At 42.9% G+C, this 18,946-nt stretch overlaps 1 protein-coding gene across 2 annotated transcripts in view; it reads left to right on the top strand.

Annotated features, from left to right (window-relative positions):
* The window catches only part of MRC2 (mannose receptor C-type 2), a 183,580-nt gene that overhangs the window by 99,889 nt on the left and 64,745 nt on the right, over nt 1-18,946 (top strand). For both annotated transcript variants that reach the window (XM_073582332.1, XM_073582333.1), the window contains exons 4-9: nt 3,067-3,231; nt 6,288-6,401; nt 9,441-9,578; nt 12,228-12,419; nt 13,417-13,571; nt 14,270-14,380. In XM_073582332.1, coding sequence (XP_073438433.1) covers nt 3,067-3,231; nt 6,288-6,401; nt 9,441-9,578; nt 12,228-12,419; nt 13,417-13,571; nt 14,270-14,380 — 875 coding nt within the window. The remainder of the gene's footprint in view (nt 1-3,066; nt 3,232-6,287; nt 6,402-9,440; nt 9,579-12,227; nt 12,420-13,416; nt 13,572-14,269; nt 14,381-18,946) is intronic.

Genomic DNA, 18,946 nt, shown 5'->3' with positions numbered 1-18,946 from the left:
TCTTTCTTTCTCTTTCCCCTCTTTCTTTCTCTATCTCTCAGTTCTTTGTTTGTTTCTTTCTCTCTCTTTCTATTCTTTCCCCTCTTTCTCTTTGTTCTTCCTTTCTCTCTGTTATTTCTCTCTGTTCTTTCTTTAACTTTGTTCTTTCTTTCTCTCTCTGTTCTTGCTTTCTTTCTTTCTCTCTGTTCTTTCTCTCTCTTTTCTTTCTTTCTCTCTCTGTTTTCTTTTTTCTCTCTCTCCGTTCTTTCTTTTCCTCAGTACCAGTCAGTGTGCCCACAGTACCAACCACTGGGGCGTGGACATGGGTGTGTGTTATGAGCTCATTTTCTGCTCCACCAGTTGAGAGTTCTCCTTCTGTTGTCCCTCTGTTGGTGACAGGAGGTAGTGAGGTTGGTTTAATTGGTAGTGATCTGCCATCTGGTGAGGAGGATAACGATTGGATCTCTGGAGTATCAGACTGGATATAAGACAGCCGACGCCCTATCCTGGTGCTGGTGATTCAGTCTGCTTCTCAGGTCTTGGTCCCTGCTCTATTCCAGTCTTCTCAAGTTAAGTTTGTTTTTGCTAATGTTCACACTTGCTCTTGTTGGTTAATTCAGTTTTTTGTGTGGTCAGCCAGCCCGGCTGGGCTGTGCTGAATTTCCACTCTTATTTATCTGTATTTGCCAATTTGCTTTTTTTTGTCCCTTATTAGATTGACCTCTTTTTGCTCTGTCTCAGAATATTTCAGAGTGCAAATATAGTGGGAGAAGTCTAGTGACATCAGGGTTAATTTTGCTATCAGATGTGTTGGACATTATTTTTGTAGGGTGTTTGGCAGATTGCAGACAGTGTCTTTCCTTTCCTGTCCTTTCTAGTTAGTTTGGCTCCATCGTTTGCTCAGCCTATTTTCCTGCCTTTGTATGTTTTTTCATCTTGTTTCACCGTCAATACATGTGGGGGGCTGTCTTTCCTTTGTTCTGGGGCAGTTAGTTTTCCTCTTTTCCTGCTTTAGGCTTATTTAGCTCTCCGGTTGTGATGAGGCGTCTAGGATCAACGTAGGATCGCTCCACGACTGCTGCTAGTTGCGTGGTTAGAATCAGGGATCTGCAGTCTGCATAGTTACCAACCTCTCTGGTTTTCTGAGACTTAGCTTGTGTTGTTTTTTTTTCCTTGGCGACCCATTCATAACAGGTGTGAGGCTAAGTGCACACGTACCAGAACTCTCACGGAAATTACCGCGAGAATTCCGGAATTCCAGTCCGCGGGAAAATCGCATTTTAAATTCCCGCGATTTTCCCGCGGAAAAACTAGCATTTTGCAAGCGTAATTAGCTTGCAAAATGCTAGCATTTTCCAAGCGATCTGTAGCATCACTTGGAGAACTGATTGACAGGTTGGTCACACTCATCAAACACAGTGTTTGACGAGTGTGACCAACTTTTTACTACTGAGGCTGCCTATGCAGCATCAGTAGTAAAAGATAGAATGTAAAAAAAAAAAAAAAAAACGGTGTTATTCTCACCCTCCGACGTCCCGCGCATCCGTTCCCAGTAATCCTTTGCGAAAAAGCCCGCGATGACGTCAGTTCTCGCGGGATCGCGACGTCTCGCGGTAATTCGCGATGACGTCGCGCGAATGACCGCGAGAACGGACGTCATCGCGAGCGTTTTCGCAAAGGACTACTGGGAACGAGAGCGTGGAGAGAAGCGGGAAGGCTGCGCGGGACGTCGGAGGGTGAGAATAACAATATTTTTTATTTTAAATTCTATTTTTTACAGGGATATGGTACCCACAGCCCGGAGGACAGTCTCCTCTCCTCCGGACCGTGGGTACCATCCGCAATTGTTCTGCTTACTTTCCGCATGGTGTGCACAGCCACATGCGGAAAGTAAGCGGAACAATGCATTCCTATGGGTGCGGGATCGCCGCGATTCCGCAAATTAATGAGCATGCTGCGGTTTTTAGCGCGAAGCGATTCCGCCGCGGTAAAAACCGCAGCATTAGCACAGCATTGCGGAATCCCATAGGAATGCATGGGATGCTTATTTTTCGCGTTTTCGCGGCAAAATCGCGCGGTTAAAACCGCCACGGAAACGCGAAAAAAACGCCACGTGTGAACTCAGCCTGACTAGTTGTGAAATGGGTGTGGTCGGGGCGTGACCAGAAATTTGCAGCAGTGTGCGGCAACTTTTGTCCCTCTTTCACTTCAAAAGTTGTGAGGTATGTTTTATCTTTTAAATTAATGTCTACACCCGAGGAATTTAGAGCTCTGTATCAGGAAAACAGCTCCCACTGCTCTATAGATATATTAAAGATGTTGTCCAATGCTATTACGGTATATTGATTGCCTATTCCCAGGATTGGCTATCAATATCAGATTGTTGGGGGTCTGACACCCAGAATCCGCACTGACCAGATATCAGCTCAGATGTAAAGTGTATGGAGCAGAACAGCATAGCCCCATACTTTTAAGTGGCCGCAGTTGGGTACTGCAGCTCAGAAGAATTGTATTGAGCACACAATTTTATTTTTATTTTTTAACTAAAGATAAGGTGGAATTTTTTGGTATTTTATTTTTGTATTTTATTTTCCTAACAAAAGACATTGGAGTGTTTATTCCTTAGTAGCCAAATTTCATAAAATTCAGACTTATTCATTTCAGTACTATGTATGTCCTAATCATAAATGCACATTACTAACCTTTAACCAAATATGCTGGGTGTTTTTCACTTTTATCTTCAGTCTTTGCTATTATGCAGTGCTTGTCTATTGCATTTTTGCAATATCATTTGCATTGATTTTTTTTACTAGCTTTTTCACTGTATCATGCAAGGAATACACCATAAATCTTTCCCTTCCCTGCTTATGCTTGGCGGTTGTGCCTGACATGAAGGTATAGAAATACTTACATTACTTGTACAATGGAGCTGAGGCTGTAATGTGCAGATCATATCTACTCCATATCACTGTTAGTTCAGATGGTTTTAACGGGCTGACTGTAGGTTGACTTCCTCCTAAGATGCCATGTAATTGAGCGATCTTTTCTTAGGCTGATAGACTAATAATTAATTTCTGCGCGTTTCAGGCCCTGATTGTGAAACATTCTGGGATAAGGATCCACTAACCAACAGCTGCTACCAGTTTAATCCCCAATCGGCGCTGTCATGGGGAGAAGCGTGGACCAGTTGCTTACAGCAAGATGCCAATCTCCTCAGCATTAACGAGATCCATGAACAGACGTATATTAATGGTGGGTTGTTACAAACAAAGAGGGTTTATATTCTTATATATAGTGTTTGGAGATTTATTAAACTCTATGAGGACGCAAATATTTTGGTTTCAGGCAATTTACCATATATTACTTGAGGTTATCATCTTGCGCCAGGTTAAAATAGCAAAAAAAGCTGTTGGTGCTCCAGGGATGCCTCTCTGCTGCTGCTGCAGTCTTTGTTTACATGCTGCAAATGTGACATTACGACTACAACATACAAGACTGCTGTAGCCAATCACTAAGTTCAGTTGCTCATGTCGCATACATTGGCAGAGCTGCAGCAGTCAAAAGCACTGTAGTCATTGTCACATGTGCAGCCTGTAAAGAAAGACTGGAGCAGCGGCAGAGAGGCGTCCCTGGAGCAGCGGCAGAGAGGCGTCCCTGGAGCAGCAGAGGGTTACAGCTCTCATCTTAGAACAAGTGGTAGGCTGAAGAAACTTCTTCTTGGAGAACCTCTTTAAGCTTCATTCAAACATGTTCTATGCTTTCAATTCTACTGTGGTCTCCGTCACTTTGTCGAGAATAATGGCATTAGATGTAGTACTATTCTTCCTATCAAATTAGAGGGAAGTTCATTTATATTATTTATACTTCCTCTTATTTGACTTACTTTGTGACCCTTTTTTGCACCTTAATTTTGCATAATATGACACACAATTGTTTTTACTTTTTTGCCTCACCCCTTTCCTGAACATTCCCTCTACCCATTTTCAAGTAAGATACAATAAGTATTTAAGCAAATAATAAATTGATATAAAACTAGATATACCAGCGTCAAGTCAAAGTGCGCTCTTTCATTAAATGTGTCCCCAGTGCTTCAGGTAAAAGCCTAATTCATACATTGAAGTTGTAGGATGTGTATATACTAAAGGCCTCCATACAGATTAGATACTGTAAAATACGGCAAAACCAGTTGGGTTCAGCAGGATCAGCCAAGCAACTAATATGTATGGGGGGGCTTTCTGACTCTCCCCTGACAGATGCGACAGAGGAGGATCCAACCTGCTGAATTTCGACAGCCGATTCTCTTTGCTCAGTGGGGCATAAGCCAACGCCAGAGGAGTCTGCCAGCTGCTTTCTCACAGAACACAGGAGCAGTCAGGGAAAATAACTGTTGGATGATTGATCTTTCATCCATCAACTATCTAATATGAATGTAGGCGGAGCCTTACAGGGTTTGTCTTGTAAAAGCAAGTTATGAACTATCCATGTTATGAATGAGTCACCGTAGGAGGCAAAAGCAGAAATACAAGCTAAGTCCAGAAAACCAGAGAAGTTGGCAACTATCAGATTGCAGACCCCTGAACCTATCAACACAACTAGCAGTAGCCGTGGGGGGTTCCTACGATGCCCTAGACCCCTCGATCACAGCCGGAGAATTACATAAGCCTAAAGAAAGAAATGGGAAATCTAAACTGCCCCAGAGCAGACCCCAAAGCAATAGGCAGCCCCCAACATATAATGACGGTGAAGCAAGATGAAAATACTAACACAGACAGAAAGATAGACTGAGCAAAGACGGGGCCCAAAACTACCTAGATAGGAAAGGTCAGGAAGGCTGCTGTCTGCAATCTGCCAAAACCCTATCAAAGACATAAGCCAACAAGCTGATATGAAAAAGGCCCTGAAGCAGCTAGGCTTCAAAAACTAAATCAGCACTCGGGTATTTTCAGAAGACAGAGCTAAAGGAATTCAGCACACCCCAGCAGGGAATGGCAGAAATCCAGAAAAACAAAGCAAAACAAAGTCAAAGCACAAAAGCAAAAGGCCGAGCAGCAAACTTAGCTTTAGAGGAGCAGGAATTCAGACTGGTCTCCAAGGATCCCACAGAGAAATTACCCGCAGGGCAGAAGGGCGTCGGCAGCCTTATATCCAGTCAGCAACTCTACTCAGCCAGTCATCATCATCAGCCTCAGATGTTTGATAATCAGGCTCACTACCTTTCTTTACCAGAAGAGGGAGTTCCTCGGGCCTCAGTAATGAAGGGCAAAATGAACTCACAACATATCCAGTTAGGGACAAGCTAACTGCTGAGACTTTTACCGATCGGCAGAATAGGTAATTTTTATCCCTGATGTGACATTTCTATCCCCGTTAGCAAGAAGCAGCAATGAACATGCCCAACTGCTGCTCCATTCATTTTCTATGGAGTTTGTCTGAAAAAGTTGAGCGCATCCTACGGGGAATGAACGCTGAGCATGGACACTGCAGCTCCATTCTACCAGGGATAAAAGTTCCCCTTTCTGCCTACAGGCACAGGTCCCAGCGGTAAGACTCCTACTGATCAACAAGTTAGAATTATCCTGTGGATAGGTGATAATAATGTGTTTTTATTGGTGAACTCCTTTAAAGGGAATCTGTCATCCCTTTTTTGAGATATCAGATAATGATATCATTCAATTGTGTGTCACATAAGGATTCTCTTAGTACTTTTGCTTCCCCCTGACCCCGCACCTTTCATGCATAAATACCTTTTTTATCTCGGTTCAGATGTATGTGAACTGCCAAGGTCCGGTCCGATGGGCGGGGCTTATTCAACTGCTCCCCCTCCTTGTCTTGCTCTACATAAGAAGAAATGCATAGAGCAAGACAGGGAGGGGGGGAGCAGGTGAATAAGCCCCGCCCATCGGACCGGACAGCGGCAGTTTACATACATCTGAACCGATATAAAAAAGGTATTTATGCATGAAAGGTGCGGGGTCAGGGGGAAGCAAAAGTACTAAGAGAATCCTTATGTGACACACAATTGAATGATATCATTATATGATATCTCAAAAAAGGGGTGACAGATTCCCTTTAACTCACATAAAGAGTTTATTCAGATTGCTGAAGTACAGAAGAAAGTGTCACCTGCTTACACTGCGTTTCATAAAACTTACTGATTTATTTACAACTATAACCCGGTCACATCTCCATAGTTCATTCAGTTCTGGGTATTATTAGGGTTAAGCAAGTGATTTTGCGTTGCCCTGGTCCAGTGTCCAGTCTGGTTATGGGCATAGACATGACTTACTTTGTGCAACCTTCCTTCACAGGCTTCCTGACAGGATACAGTTCCACTCTTTGGATAGGACTCAATGACATTAACATTAATGGAGTCTGGCAATGGTCTGATGGATCACCATTAAAATTCTTAAACTGGGAGATCGGTAAGTAACAGAATGCCACTATCTGTTTGCCATATGAAAGTATATTCTAAAGTTTTGGTCATTTTGTGATACCGTAGTGTTATGTAGTTGTAAATGTAACAGCTAGGTATTAGGTGTTGAGCAATACTTTAGATATTTCATAAAATTACATTTTTAGAGAGATTTCTTAAAATTATTATAAAGTTCATTAAGACAGTCAGTCAAGGATGCCGCTGTCAATTCAATGGTGCCACGCTTGTGCCTCCACCTTTTTCCGGTAAAATCTATTGGTATTATGTAAAGCGCCACCTCTCCATTGAAATGAAATGTAATAAATGTTTAAAAATAGATATTTTCTTTTTCCCTTTCTGGTTAGTAAAGGGTTCTTTGACTGTATCTTGCTGTCACGAGAGCACTGTTCAAAGAAGCCTGGCAGCTCCAAAATGTCTACCATGAACAGGCATGTTTCCCAGAACCCAGAGGTTGCCCTGGCCTTCACCCTTTAACCCCTGTGCAGGAATATGGACATATACAGGGTTCCCTGGGATAGGGTGAAAGAGTCACCTGCTGTTCGGTGGTGCAAGCTGTCAAGATGGATAGTCAGGTAGCTGGGTCAGATCCTGGCGGTCAGGTCAGGAACACAATCATAAAACAAATGAATAGTCAAATGTCAAGCCGAAGACAAAGATTGGAAATAATCTGGACAAAATACAGGGTCACAGCACCGAGGTAAAAAACAGGATAACAGAACTATTGACTGGCAGTGGGAACTGGCTCTCAAGGGTTTGTATAGTAACAGCCACACTCAGTGCTGACAGGAGATAGAAACCTAAATTATCAAGATTATTCCTGTAGCCTCTGAACTGTACAAAGCCACAAGTCCCAGGAATAATATAGAACTGGTGCCTAGCATCACCTGCAAACGAGGTACGGAGCCATCTGGCTGCTTAAGCAAAGATCGACAGAGATATTAAACTTGCCCAGTGATCAGGGAATCCCTATGGTTCTGTTTCTGTGTTGATTTGGTTGTCAAATGAGTCTTTTTTTTTTGTGACAGTGTACCACATGGGTCTGATTTCTTTGGGAACTGGAGGATCATCTGGTTTATTTGATGATTCCATGGTGATCAGAGGATCATAGGGGTCTGGTTTCTGTGATGACAGGGTTAGGATGTACCTGGCTTACTGATAACCGGCAGAGATGTTACACTTGCCCAGTGATCAGGGGTTCACTATGGTTCTGGTTTCTGTGTTGATTTGGTTGTCAAATGAGTCTGTTTTTTTGTGGCGATCAGTGTGCCACATGGGTCTGATTTATTTGGGGACCTGAGAATCATTTGGATTATTTAATGATTCCGTGGTGATCAAAGGATCATAGAGGTCTGGTTTCTGTGATGATACGGTTACCATGTGCCTGGCTTTCTGATGATCAGATGGTTATCATCAGTCTGGTTCCTATGGTGATCTGAGCATCACAATTGGACTGCTTTTTCTGGCAATCAGCAGATTACATGGGTCTGATTTTGGTGGTGATCTGATCAAAGGATCACATGGGTCTGGTTTCTGTGACTTGCAGTTAGTTGATATTGCCAGGGTAAGTTGACTGGAAACAGATTTCAATTTCCCAGTTAAAGCCTTTATACACATATATAATAATAAATGCCCTAAGCAGCTTCCGGTTGTAACAACTTCCGACCAGTTGTAACCGGTGACGTCACCGCACACCTCTTTCCATGTTAACCCTCAACACACACTCCTCTCACCTTTCACCATCTCCACTCACTCTTTCACTCCACATACAACCCCTTCTCTCACTCAGTCTCTCATACTCACGCCGTCATCGCCGCTGATCCACGATCCCCGACATCTTCTTCCGTCGGCGCCATCCTGGATCCAGACGTCCTCCACGCCGGCGACATGCTCTTGCGGCGACGCCATCTTGAGTATCGTGAAATCCCGCGATACTCAAGATGGCATCGCCGCAAGAGCATGTCGCCAGCGTGGATGCCGTCGGGATCCAAAATGGCGTCAGCGAAATCTCGCGAGATTTCGCAGACGCCATTTTGGATCCTGACGGCATCCACGCCGGCGACGCCATTTTGGATCGCCGAAATCCCGCGATACTCAAGATGGTGTCGCCGCAAGAACATGTCGCCGGCGTGGACGACGTCGGGATCCAAAATGGCGTCGGCGAAAACTCGCGAGATTTCGCCGACGCCATTTTGGATCCCGACGTCGTCCACGCCAGCGACGCCATCTTGAGTATCGCGGGATTTCACGATACTCGAGATGGCGTCGCCGCAAGAACATGTCGCCGGCGTGGAAGGACGTCTGGATCCAGGATGGCGCCGGTGGAAGAAGATGTCGGGGATCGTGGAGCAGCGGCGATGACGGCGTGAGTATGAGAGACGGAGTGAGAGAAGGGGTCGTATGTGGAGTGAAGGAGTGAGTGGATGTGAGTGGAGATGGTGAGAGGAGTGTGTGTGTTGAGGGTTAACATGGCAAGAGGTGTGATGCTATCGCATCCTCCCGATGCGATAGCATCGGGCCATAATCTAGTTAGACTAATAATGGCAGAAACCGCCCATATCAAGTGGTCCGGCCGACAGTCTATTTTCTATGGGGGTGCAGTCAACTGATGGTCTGAAGGGATGTTGATTGGGTATGTCTGATTTTGGACTGCCGATCATATTGTCCTCCCGGAAATAAGCCGCTGGCCGACATGTCGGCCAGGGACTTTCTCATAGAGAGCAGAAGCACTTGGCCGAACGAGCCCTCCTGTGTATCGGAGAACTGGCTGCCGGCTGAATGATCAGCTGGAGCATCGTGTAGCTGACAGCCATTTAATGTCTATGGCCGGCTTTATTTTAATAATGCAGGTGCCTTCTTTATTAATTGAGATATCCATTTATTGAATACTTCTTGGAATACTATTTCATCCTTTATACAAGCTTTCTTTATTTTTCTCTAACAGAGAAATATTGTATATTTATGTTTGTCTTTATATAATTTTCTCTTTCCTTGACCTACTTTTTATTTTATATTTTACTGTTTTTTCTAGATGAGCCAAGCAATTCAGAAGAAGAAAATTGTGCAGTGGTTCGTACTGAGATGTCTGGTGCTTGGCAGACTCGAAACTGCTATAATGCTCTACCCTATGTATGCAAGAAAAGCTCCAAGAAGAATCTTTCCCCTATAGGTGAGTATAATGGTGTCTGATGAAATTTAAGGCTACGTTCTCACGATGAGCTTTTGGTTCGTGTTTGACACTGCAGAGTTTCTGCACTATTTCTGGTGAATATGCACTTCAGAGCTCTGTCAAATGCTGTTACTCCTGACAGCTCCCATACGCATGCACACTCAATTACATTGCGCATGCAAATGTTTTCTCAACAGGGACTGGGACATAAACCACTCTCAGAAATCTCTTGTAGCATCACAATTTCCTCAATGAGGATGGCCAGCTTAGAGAGGACCTATCTCCACAAACTGGTTATTAGTTTTATTTTAAAAATGTTTGCTGTAAAAAAATTGCATTTTTTTTAATATGATTTATAAAAAAACAGATGGTGAATTCCAGTATATAAATAACCAACTTGACCATGAACTTCGGCGGGACCAGCACCCTCTTAAACCCTCTATAGCACTCTATATTGCCAAAATGCGAGATTTCACTCTGTTATATATATACAGTCATGGTGGAAAGGGTTGGCACTCTTGAAAATGTTCCAGAAAATGAAGTATTTTTCCCACAAAATTATTGAAATTACACATGTTTATATCTTTTGTGTGTTTTGGTACAACACAAAAAAGCAGACAAAAAAGGCAAATTGGACACACCGTAATTTCGTTAAAAAAAAACAAAATGGTATGGACAAAATTGTTGGCACCCTCAACTTAATATTTGGTTGCACACCCTTTGGAATAAATAACTGCAATCAATTGCTTACTATAAACATCAACAAGCTTTTTACACCTCTCAACTGGGTTTTTGGATCACTCTTCTTTTGCAAAATTCTCATGGTCTCTCATATTTGAAGGGTGATCCGGACTGCTTGCTGGCCACTTCAGAACTCTCCAGTGTTTTGTGTCCATCCATTTCTGGGTGCTTCTTGAAGTATGTTTGGGGTCATTGTCCTGCTGGAAGACCCAAGATGCAAACCCAGCTCTGACACAGTGCACTACACTGCAACCTGAAATCCTTTGGTAGTCTTCAGATTTCATGATGTCTTGTACACAGTCAAAGCACCCAGTGCCAGAGGCAGCAAAACAACCCCAAACATCTTTGAAGCTCCACCATATTTGAATGTAGGTACTGTGTTTTTTCTTTGTAGGCCTCATTCTGTTTTCGGTAAACAGTAGAATGATGTGTTTTACCAAAAAGCTCTATATTGGTCTCATCTGTCCACACGACACTTTCCTAGAAGGATTTTGGTTTACTCGTGTACATTTTGGCAAACTGCTGTCTAGATTTTTTTTATGTCTTTATGTCAGCAGTGGGGTCCTCCTGGATCTCCTGTCATAACATTTCATTTAATTCAAATGTCGATGGATATTTCATGCGGACACTGATGCACCATAAGCCGGCAGGACAGCTTGAATTACCTTGGAACTTGATTGGGACTGCTTATCTACCATCCTGTTATCCTATGATGGAACCTTCCAGCAAATTTTCTCTGTCGTCCATGTCCATCGAGAATAGCTACGGTGCCATGGGTTGTAAACTTCTTGATTATGTTGTGCACTGTGGACAAAGGAATATCAAGATCTCCGGAGATGGACTTGTAACCTTGAGATTCAAGTCCTCATACAGTTCTGTTCTGTTCTCCATGCTTAATGAGGCAGACACAGACACACAATGCAAATTTTAAGTCAACAGACATGCAAGATACATGATTGTATCACTGTGCACAACCCATAAACCCCTGTCCCTCATATATTGGTAGTATAGACTGGTTGTTCACCATCTGTAACTATGCAGATAAGAAACATTTAGGAAAAATCAATGACGCTGTATGCAAGGCTGGTCATCATGGCAGTACAGGTGGTGCTAAAGCCAGAGGTCCATGTTAATGAGTGCAAAGAAAGTGAGCCATCATTACTTTTTGAACTGTGCAATTAACTTATTGTGAACTTAAAAAAGGGCAGTTTGGGGATGGTGATTTTCTCTTCTTCATGATTAGGCCACAGTGCACAATGCAAGGTCCACAGAGGCACGGTTGGAGGAGTTTGATGTGGATAAACATGACTGGCTACAGTGCCAAGATCTCACCCCCATCCAACAGAGATTGTGAGCCCGTCCCTCTTGACCTGCATTACTGTTGGACTTCACAATTGCTTTTCTGGATGAATGGGCAAAAATTCCCACAAACACCTCCAAAATCTGGTAGAAAGTCCCACAAGAGGCAACATCTGCAAGGCGTTTGTATGTTCTCCCTGTGGCTGTGTGGGTTTCCTTCCACACTCATAACACATTCTAGTAGGGAATTTGGATTGTGAGCCCCAATGGGGACAGTGTCGATAATGTCTGTAAAGTGCTGTGGACTAAGATGTCACTGTTGGACATCATAAAAGTGACACAATACTTTTGCTGATATAATGTCCGTACTGTCGGCGTTATGCAAGTCTTAGAACATTTGTTGGCCCTATGCATGTGCATGAAGCGTCTTGCAGGTTGATTCAGAAGTCACTATATTGGTGCTTTAGACAAGTGACATCAGATTTCTCAATCTATTTGATATTACGAGTGCAGTAACGTTTCATTTTTGGCCAGTAAAGTTACCTTGGCTCTAAGCTTGTATTGCTGATACTTGTCAGCGTTGATAAACTGCCTTCCTTTTTACCGCAGAGCCCGTGGTGGAGCCAGATGTTGTAAAGTGTGATCCTGGATGGCAGAGTTATGGCACAAACTGCTACCGTCTCACTAACGAGAAAAAGAGCTGGCAGGAAGCAAAGAAGACATGTGTGCGGAGTGAGGGCAACCTCGTCAGCGTCCACAGCCTACTGGAGCTGGAGTTCGTCACCAAGCAGATAAAACAAGGTGAAATATCTGGACGCTCTACCCTGGCAGCAATGTCTAGTCTGTGATAGCGTAAAGTGCTTCCATAGTGGCGTCCTCCATTATTAAAAGGGAATTTCACGTTTTTAAATTGGTTGTCCTTTTGGACATTTTTGTTTTTCTTAAATGCATGTAATTTGGGGCTAAAAATAATTTTTAGCAATTGGGTTTCAAATAAGAATTTTGCACTGAGAATCCGCCAGTCAGCCTGCAATGGTGGTCTTACCAGAAGTCGGTAACTCTTTTATATCTCCTTTATATCTCCTTTTCTGAGCTACTTTCAGCTGATTTAAGACCATGTTAAAAGTGAATATGCAGGGAAACATGACGCTGTAAAAGCCTGACACTGCACAGTTTTTAATGTGCAAAGAAAGTGTAGCATTACATAGCCGACATTCAGAATAAGGATTCATGCAGACGACTGTATTTTTCGGTCCAAAAAACATTGACCAATGATATTCTATCAGGCTGTGCACATATCCGATTTTTTTTTTCTCAGACTGAGCCAGTCTGAGAAAAAATAGCTGCATGGTAGAGTTTGATCCAATGTTTAGATCTCTCTTGACCATGCAAGTCAATGAGTCCGTGGAAACGATCAAACTGCACTCGGATGACATCTGAATGCAGTCCATTTTCCACAGACTGAAAGAATGTTGAAGGTGGAGACATTTTTTTTTTCCATCTTCTCGATTTGCTTCACACTATGATCACACTCTGATCAGAGTTTGATCAGAGTGTCATTTGCATAATTGGCCCGATTCTCTCGGATGATAGAATATACCACCATATGCACCTGCCTTAATAGCCATCGTTGTACTATATGGATTACTCCAGTCCACAAGAGCAAAAGCCACTGATTTTCATCAGCTCTGGCTCATAAATCAGGATTCCGGATGGAGACACGCCTTTAGTCTTTAGTCCATCTATGTGGCTGACAAGACAACCCCTTTTATTAGTTATTACATACTTTTGCCTTCAGATGTAGAAGAGCTGTGGATCGGACTGAATGATATCAAGCACCAGATGAATTTTGAGTGGTCAGATGGCAGTGCCGTCACTTTTACATCGTGGCATCCCTTTGAGCCCAACAACTTCCGGGATAGCATGGAGGACTGTGTCACTATGTGGGGACCGGTGAGAAAAGGATTCTTGTTTTGTAGAGAGAATAACTTTCCTTGTAATTGTCATATCCCGGAGTTCTTATTAATGCAAAATCCAAACCATTGTATTTGAATGAAAATAGTTTGTGCCTCCCTAAAAAAAAAAGGATGATCTAAAGAAATAACTGAGCCTAAAAGGGTTGTATATTATTTAAAAAAATAACATAGCCGCTATTTCACTGCAATAGCACCACACTTCTCCGTTGGTTATGTCTGGTATTTCAGTTTAACTCTATCGAAGAAAAGTCTGAGCTGCAATACCACATACAACCAAGGCGTGGCAGTGTTTTTTAAAAGTAACCTCCATGTTGTACAACCCTTTTTACCATATCAGCAGTTTTATGAAATGTGGGTTCCCTGGCAGGATATTCTGTGGTGTGTAATAATTTATGTTTAGGAAAAAAAAGAAGTGTGAAGTATTTTTTTCTCTCTCTATAACAATAGTAAATACTTGTGGTTGGGTAAAAAAGGTTTAAAAAAACAAATCGGCAGTTTGTTCTGTACATGCAGACAACTTTCTGCTTGACAAGTTCCTTGTTACGTGACCACTAGGGGCGCTTTACAGTTATGTCGTTCTCAGGGGGCTGGAATAGAGGCCAAAATCAATATAATATTTCACTGCTTCTCAAATAGTATGCACAGTCTGTTGATCTTGAATATTTTTTCTAACAGGAGGGTAAATGGAATGACAGCCCATGTAATCAGACCAGCCCGTTTATCTGCAAGAAACCTGGACAACCCATAGAGGGGACCACTGAGGACCACCATGAACCCTGCCAAAAGGTACACACAGGAATGCTGCTATTTATTATTTTAAAGAGGTGTTCCATGCTCTAAATTGTTCACTGGCAAATTACGATAAATCTTGTAGGCTCACAGTAAGATTCGCTTCAGATGAATCACACATCCCCAAGTGACCAGGAATAAGCCATTTTTCTCACTGCCAGCTTTTTTAAAACTATTTTGGCTGTAATCACACATCAGTACACGTGGAAAACTGGTGACCAGCCTTGTCTAAAACCACGGACAAGAACGCAAGTTATTCCTCCTCTCCTGCTACTATTCATATCCACTTACAGAGCACATAAGATCCAGCACATAAGATCTGGCTCACAGTCCTTGGTCCGGTTCTCCGAGGACAGGGGCCTCGGCGTGGGCAGCCCACCACTTTAGAGCGGAATAATTATTGCATCTTGGCTTCTCATCACAATTCCACCATATCCATACACTGGACCATAAACACTCGAATTGTAACATTAATGACTAGTGATGAGCGGATGGCTGTGAGGAGGACTGAGTTTCAGCCTTTTCCTGAAATCCAAGGTTCCACATGAATTCAAATAATTTTTAATTCAATTTGTGAGGATTGCGCAAAAAAAAATGCCTGATAGCATTTTGGTGAACCCTATAAAGCTGAGAAATAGTGAAGAAAAAAAGCTAGTAACTTACCACTCACCTCTCCGGATACCCAACTGCTCGCTGCCCACCTTCCAGTCCTCCTCTTTCTGCCGTCATGTGCCACAGACTTCACTATATTCCAGTACTTCCGGCTGTGACCAGCTCTCAGAAGTCACGCGGCATTGTAAGGCTCGACACCAGGCTTCAGGGGTCACTGTGCATCGTAAGGTCCGACACTAGACCTCAGGGGGTCACTGCGCATCGCAAGGTTCAACACCAGTCCTCAGGGGTCACTATGAATCTTAAGGTTCGTCTTCAGGCCTCAGGGGTTGCTGCGCATCGTACGTTTCGACACCAGGCCTCAGGGGTCAGTACGCATTGCAAGGTTCGACATCATGACCTCACAACGTGCCCTGGGACCTTACAACGCGCAGTGACTGGGCCAGAAGGCCTGACCTATAGTGAAGAGGTCGGAGAACTGAGCGATGAGGTGAGTATTTTTTTTTTTTTTTTTAGCATCTTACATTTATGATCTCATTTTTCTCTCTAGACCCCAGAGCATAATAAGAATCATTCAGTTCTTGACCAATATATTTGCTGTGAATCAAACTCTTGAGGAAAATTCACAGAGGCCAGCAAATTCATATCCCAAATGCCCCGCCCATCACTATTAGCAACCCATCTTTCACAATAATTGTGTAATGTGAATAGATTGAGCGACTGAACAATGTGTCCAAAAATGCTCATTCATCGAGCATTAAGTCAGTTAGGGAAGTGATAAAATTCTGTTTGAACCTTTGAAAATTGTGTAATGGAAATGGAGATTCTTCTGTCTCTCAACGATTACACCGGCAAAAAGGAGAAGTGGAAATCCAAAACCTAGTCAGTCTGGCTTTCAGATCGTGTTCTGTGGTAATTGTTCAGTAGCAGTTTTTTTTTTTCTAAACTTTATTTCTGAAAGATTTTGTATTTTCTTGTACAAATAACATCATAAACACAAATATAGTTGTGGCAGTGCACAGCACTGCTGCTCCTACTAACATTAGGTCAAACATCATTATGTGCAACCTGCCCGGTCAAAAAGATTAAAAGTAATTGGTTTTTGTTAACATAACACAGAAAAAACAAGCGAGCTTATAAAAGCCTAAAATGGCGGGGGCGGGCGCGGCAGTGAAAAGATTGCTAGGTTATCAAATGTTATAGAGGATCAAATATTACAAACAGATCACCTCACACAGCAACAAACATAAAAAATTTGCTGGGGTGGGTGCGGCAAAAAAAAAAAAGCTGTTGATATACCAAAAGTGTATAAAGATTCAAAAATGAAAAAATAACCAATAAAAAAAAAAAATAAATAAAAGAAACTATATGTACCTTGGAACGGAAACCAAAAAATCCAGAAGGTAGAAATGCCAAAGATGAAGCGCAGTTGCGACTCCGACAGGATCCAAAAACCAGCCACACACGATACTATCCTCGCAACAGCGCACAAAGGACTAGCACCAGAACGTTGGTGTAATCCACAAAGCGCGCTGGAACAATGGATACGGGCGCAGTTTGACATTTTCATTTATTGCTTTGGTGATGTTGTGGCCACCAATCGGAGCTGAGGGACGTTACAATAGGAAACCTAGTCCCGCCTGCGCCGCTGACATATGAGTCGCCAACGAGGTCGCTCGTCGTTCATAAAAGGGGTCAAACACAACGATTCAGGCTCACCAGCGGGACGCCAAAGATCAAAATACGGTCCTGAACGTTCGTGCACGATCAGCGACATCGCAGCGGGGGCCACGTCGCCGCTACATGTCACACACATCAACATCGTCAGCGATGTCGCTGCTGCGTCGTAAAATTCGATGTCGCTTTAGCGACATTGCTAGCGATCTCGCTTAGTGTGACATGGCCTTAAGAGTAGGTGTGGTACAGGGAAGAGAGAGGGAAAAAGTCAGGGAGGGGGAAAAGACACAAAAGAAAGAAAAGAGGCACGTAACATCAATTGGTTAGCTTAGTTACATAGTCATCCCATGGAGCCCAGATGCGATTAAACAAATCAAGTTGATTATTAATACAGGCCGTAAGATTCTCCATATGTCTCATTTCTTTCATCTTCATCCAGTACGAGGCTATTAGACACTTCGTCGATGTTAGGATATGGAGGAGCAGCGTGGCAGGGCCCTTTCTCATAGGTACGGGGGGGAACATTAAGCAAATAAATCACAGGATCCAGAGTAATCTCTACATCCAACACCTGAGAAATCAACCCCTGTACTCTCTTCCAGAATGGGGATATAGTCTGAAAATCCCAAAATATACTGTATGTGGAAATGAGCCTAGAGCCCCCAGGCATCTCCAGCATCTATCCAACGTGGCAGGGTGAATATTATGAAAAACCTCGGGCGTATGATACCAATGCATCGGTATCTTGCACTGCTTTTCCTTTTATAATATGCATGGTGATGATTTAACTGCCTTAGGCCATATGACCTGCCTCCCCAGGTATCTCTCCCACTTAATCATGTAAGCATGTTTAAGAGGGGGGTCTGATGGCGGAGTGAACAGTATATTATAAATGTCCATGATCAAACCCTTTGTGGAGGATTCTCTTTACAGAGTCGTTCAAAGGGAGTGGTGGTCGAGAACGTTGTGTTTTTATATAAAGTTAAGGCCAGGTGGCGATTTGTATGTATGAGAAGTAGGTCCTAAGTAGGTGTTTAACTCGTGCTCTCAGAGTCTGGAAAGGAAGAATATTTCTGATAAAGGGGTCTACAATATCTGTGTAATAAAATAATTGTGCCTGAAGCCATGGTTCTGTCATAGCTGCAGTAAGACTATCAGGTATGGAGGGTGTAAAAAGGAAGGAGATCATAGGGGACTTGAGGGAGATCAATGGAAAGGCCATCCTGCTTATCCTACAAATTTTCATTGTAAATGCCATAGAGCCCAGCAGAGGGACTGAGGGGCATATACTCCCAACTTTCCATAGCAATGAATTGGGATGCGCTGGAGCCATCCAAGGTTTCGCAATTTCTACCCATTTGCTATAAGCCCGCAAGGAGGCCCAAGCTGGTATCCTTCTAAGGTGCACAGCCAATTAATATCTCCAAACGTCTGGAAAGGCCAGTAGCAGTTTGATCACTGGAACGAGTGCATATTCCTGTCATGTTCTTCATTGGTATTATTGAAAATGCCGTTGTTCATATAAAGTTGTGAAAATGATTATCTCCCAAAAACTTCCTTCTGCTCTAATTTCATTAGATGCAGAAAAAGCGTTTGATCGCTTGAATTGGACCTTTCGCCGATGCTCCCTACTAAAATTTGGATTTAATTTAGACTTTATCACCAAAATTATGGCCTTATATTCTGACCCTCAAGCAAAAATTTACATTAATAATCACTTTTCCTCCCCATTTCCAATTTCTAATGGCACCCGTCACGGTTGTCCCCTCTCTCCATTGCTTTTTGCCCGTGCAATAGAACCGCTAGCCCAATTAATCAGAGATCACTCCTCCATAGAGGATGTTCGAACAGATCTTCAGGAGTTTAAGATCAGTCTATATTCTGATGATGTCCTCCTGTCTCTCACTAATCCCTGCTCCTCTATTTCACATTTACAATCCCTTCTTCAAAAATTTTCCTCCCTTTCCTATTTTAAGATTAATGAGTCCAAATCCAAAATTTTCCAATTTAATCTCACCAATTCTAAAATCAGGAGTATAAAGGCTGTCTCTTCTTGAGGTTGGGCGGAGAGGGAAATTGTTTATTTAGGTCTGCGGTTTTCTAGAAACCTTGGATCTCTGATTTCCACTAACCTAGATTCCCTAATTGCCTCCATTTCTAATGGCCTTAATTTTTACGCGGACAAAGAATTATCCTGGTGGGGAAAATGTCTAGTAGACAAATCAATATTCCTTCCCAAAATCCTTTATGTTTTCAGATCCCTTCCCCTACTTG

The sequence above is a fragment of the Dendrobates tinctorius genome, unplaced genomic scaffold, assembly GCF_039654945.1.
Source record: "Dendrobates tinctorius isolate UK_male_01 unplaced genomic scaffold, ASM3965494v1 ptg000071l, whole genome shotgun sequence".
In the NCBI taxonomy this organism is placed as follows: Eukaryota; Metazoa; Chordata; class Amphibia; order Anura; family Dendrobatidae; genus Dendrobates; species Dendrobates tinctorius.
This window is presented reverse-complemented; position numbering and strand designations above follow the sequence as displayed.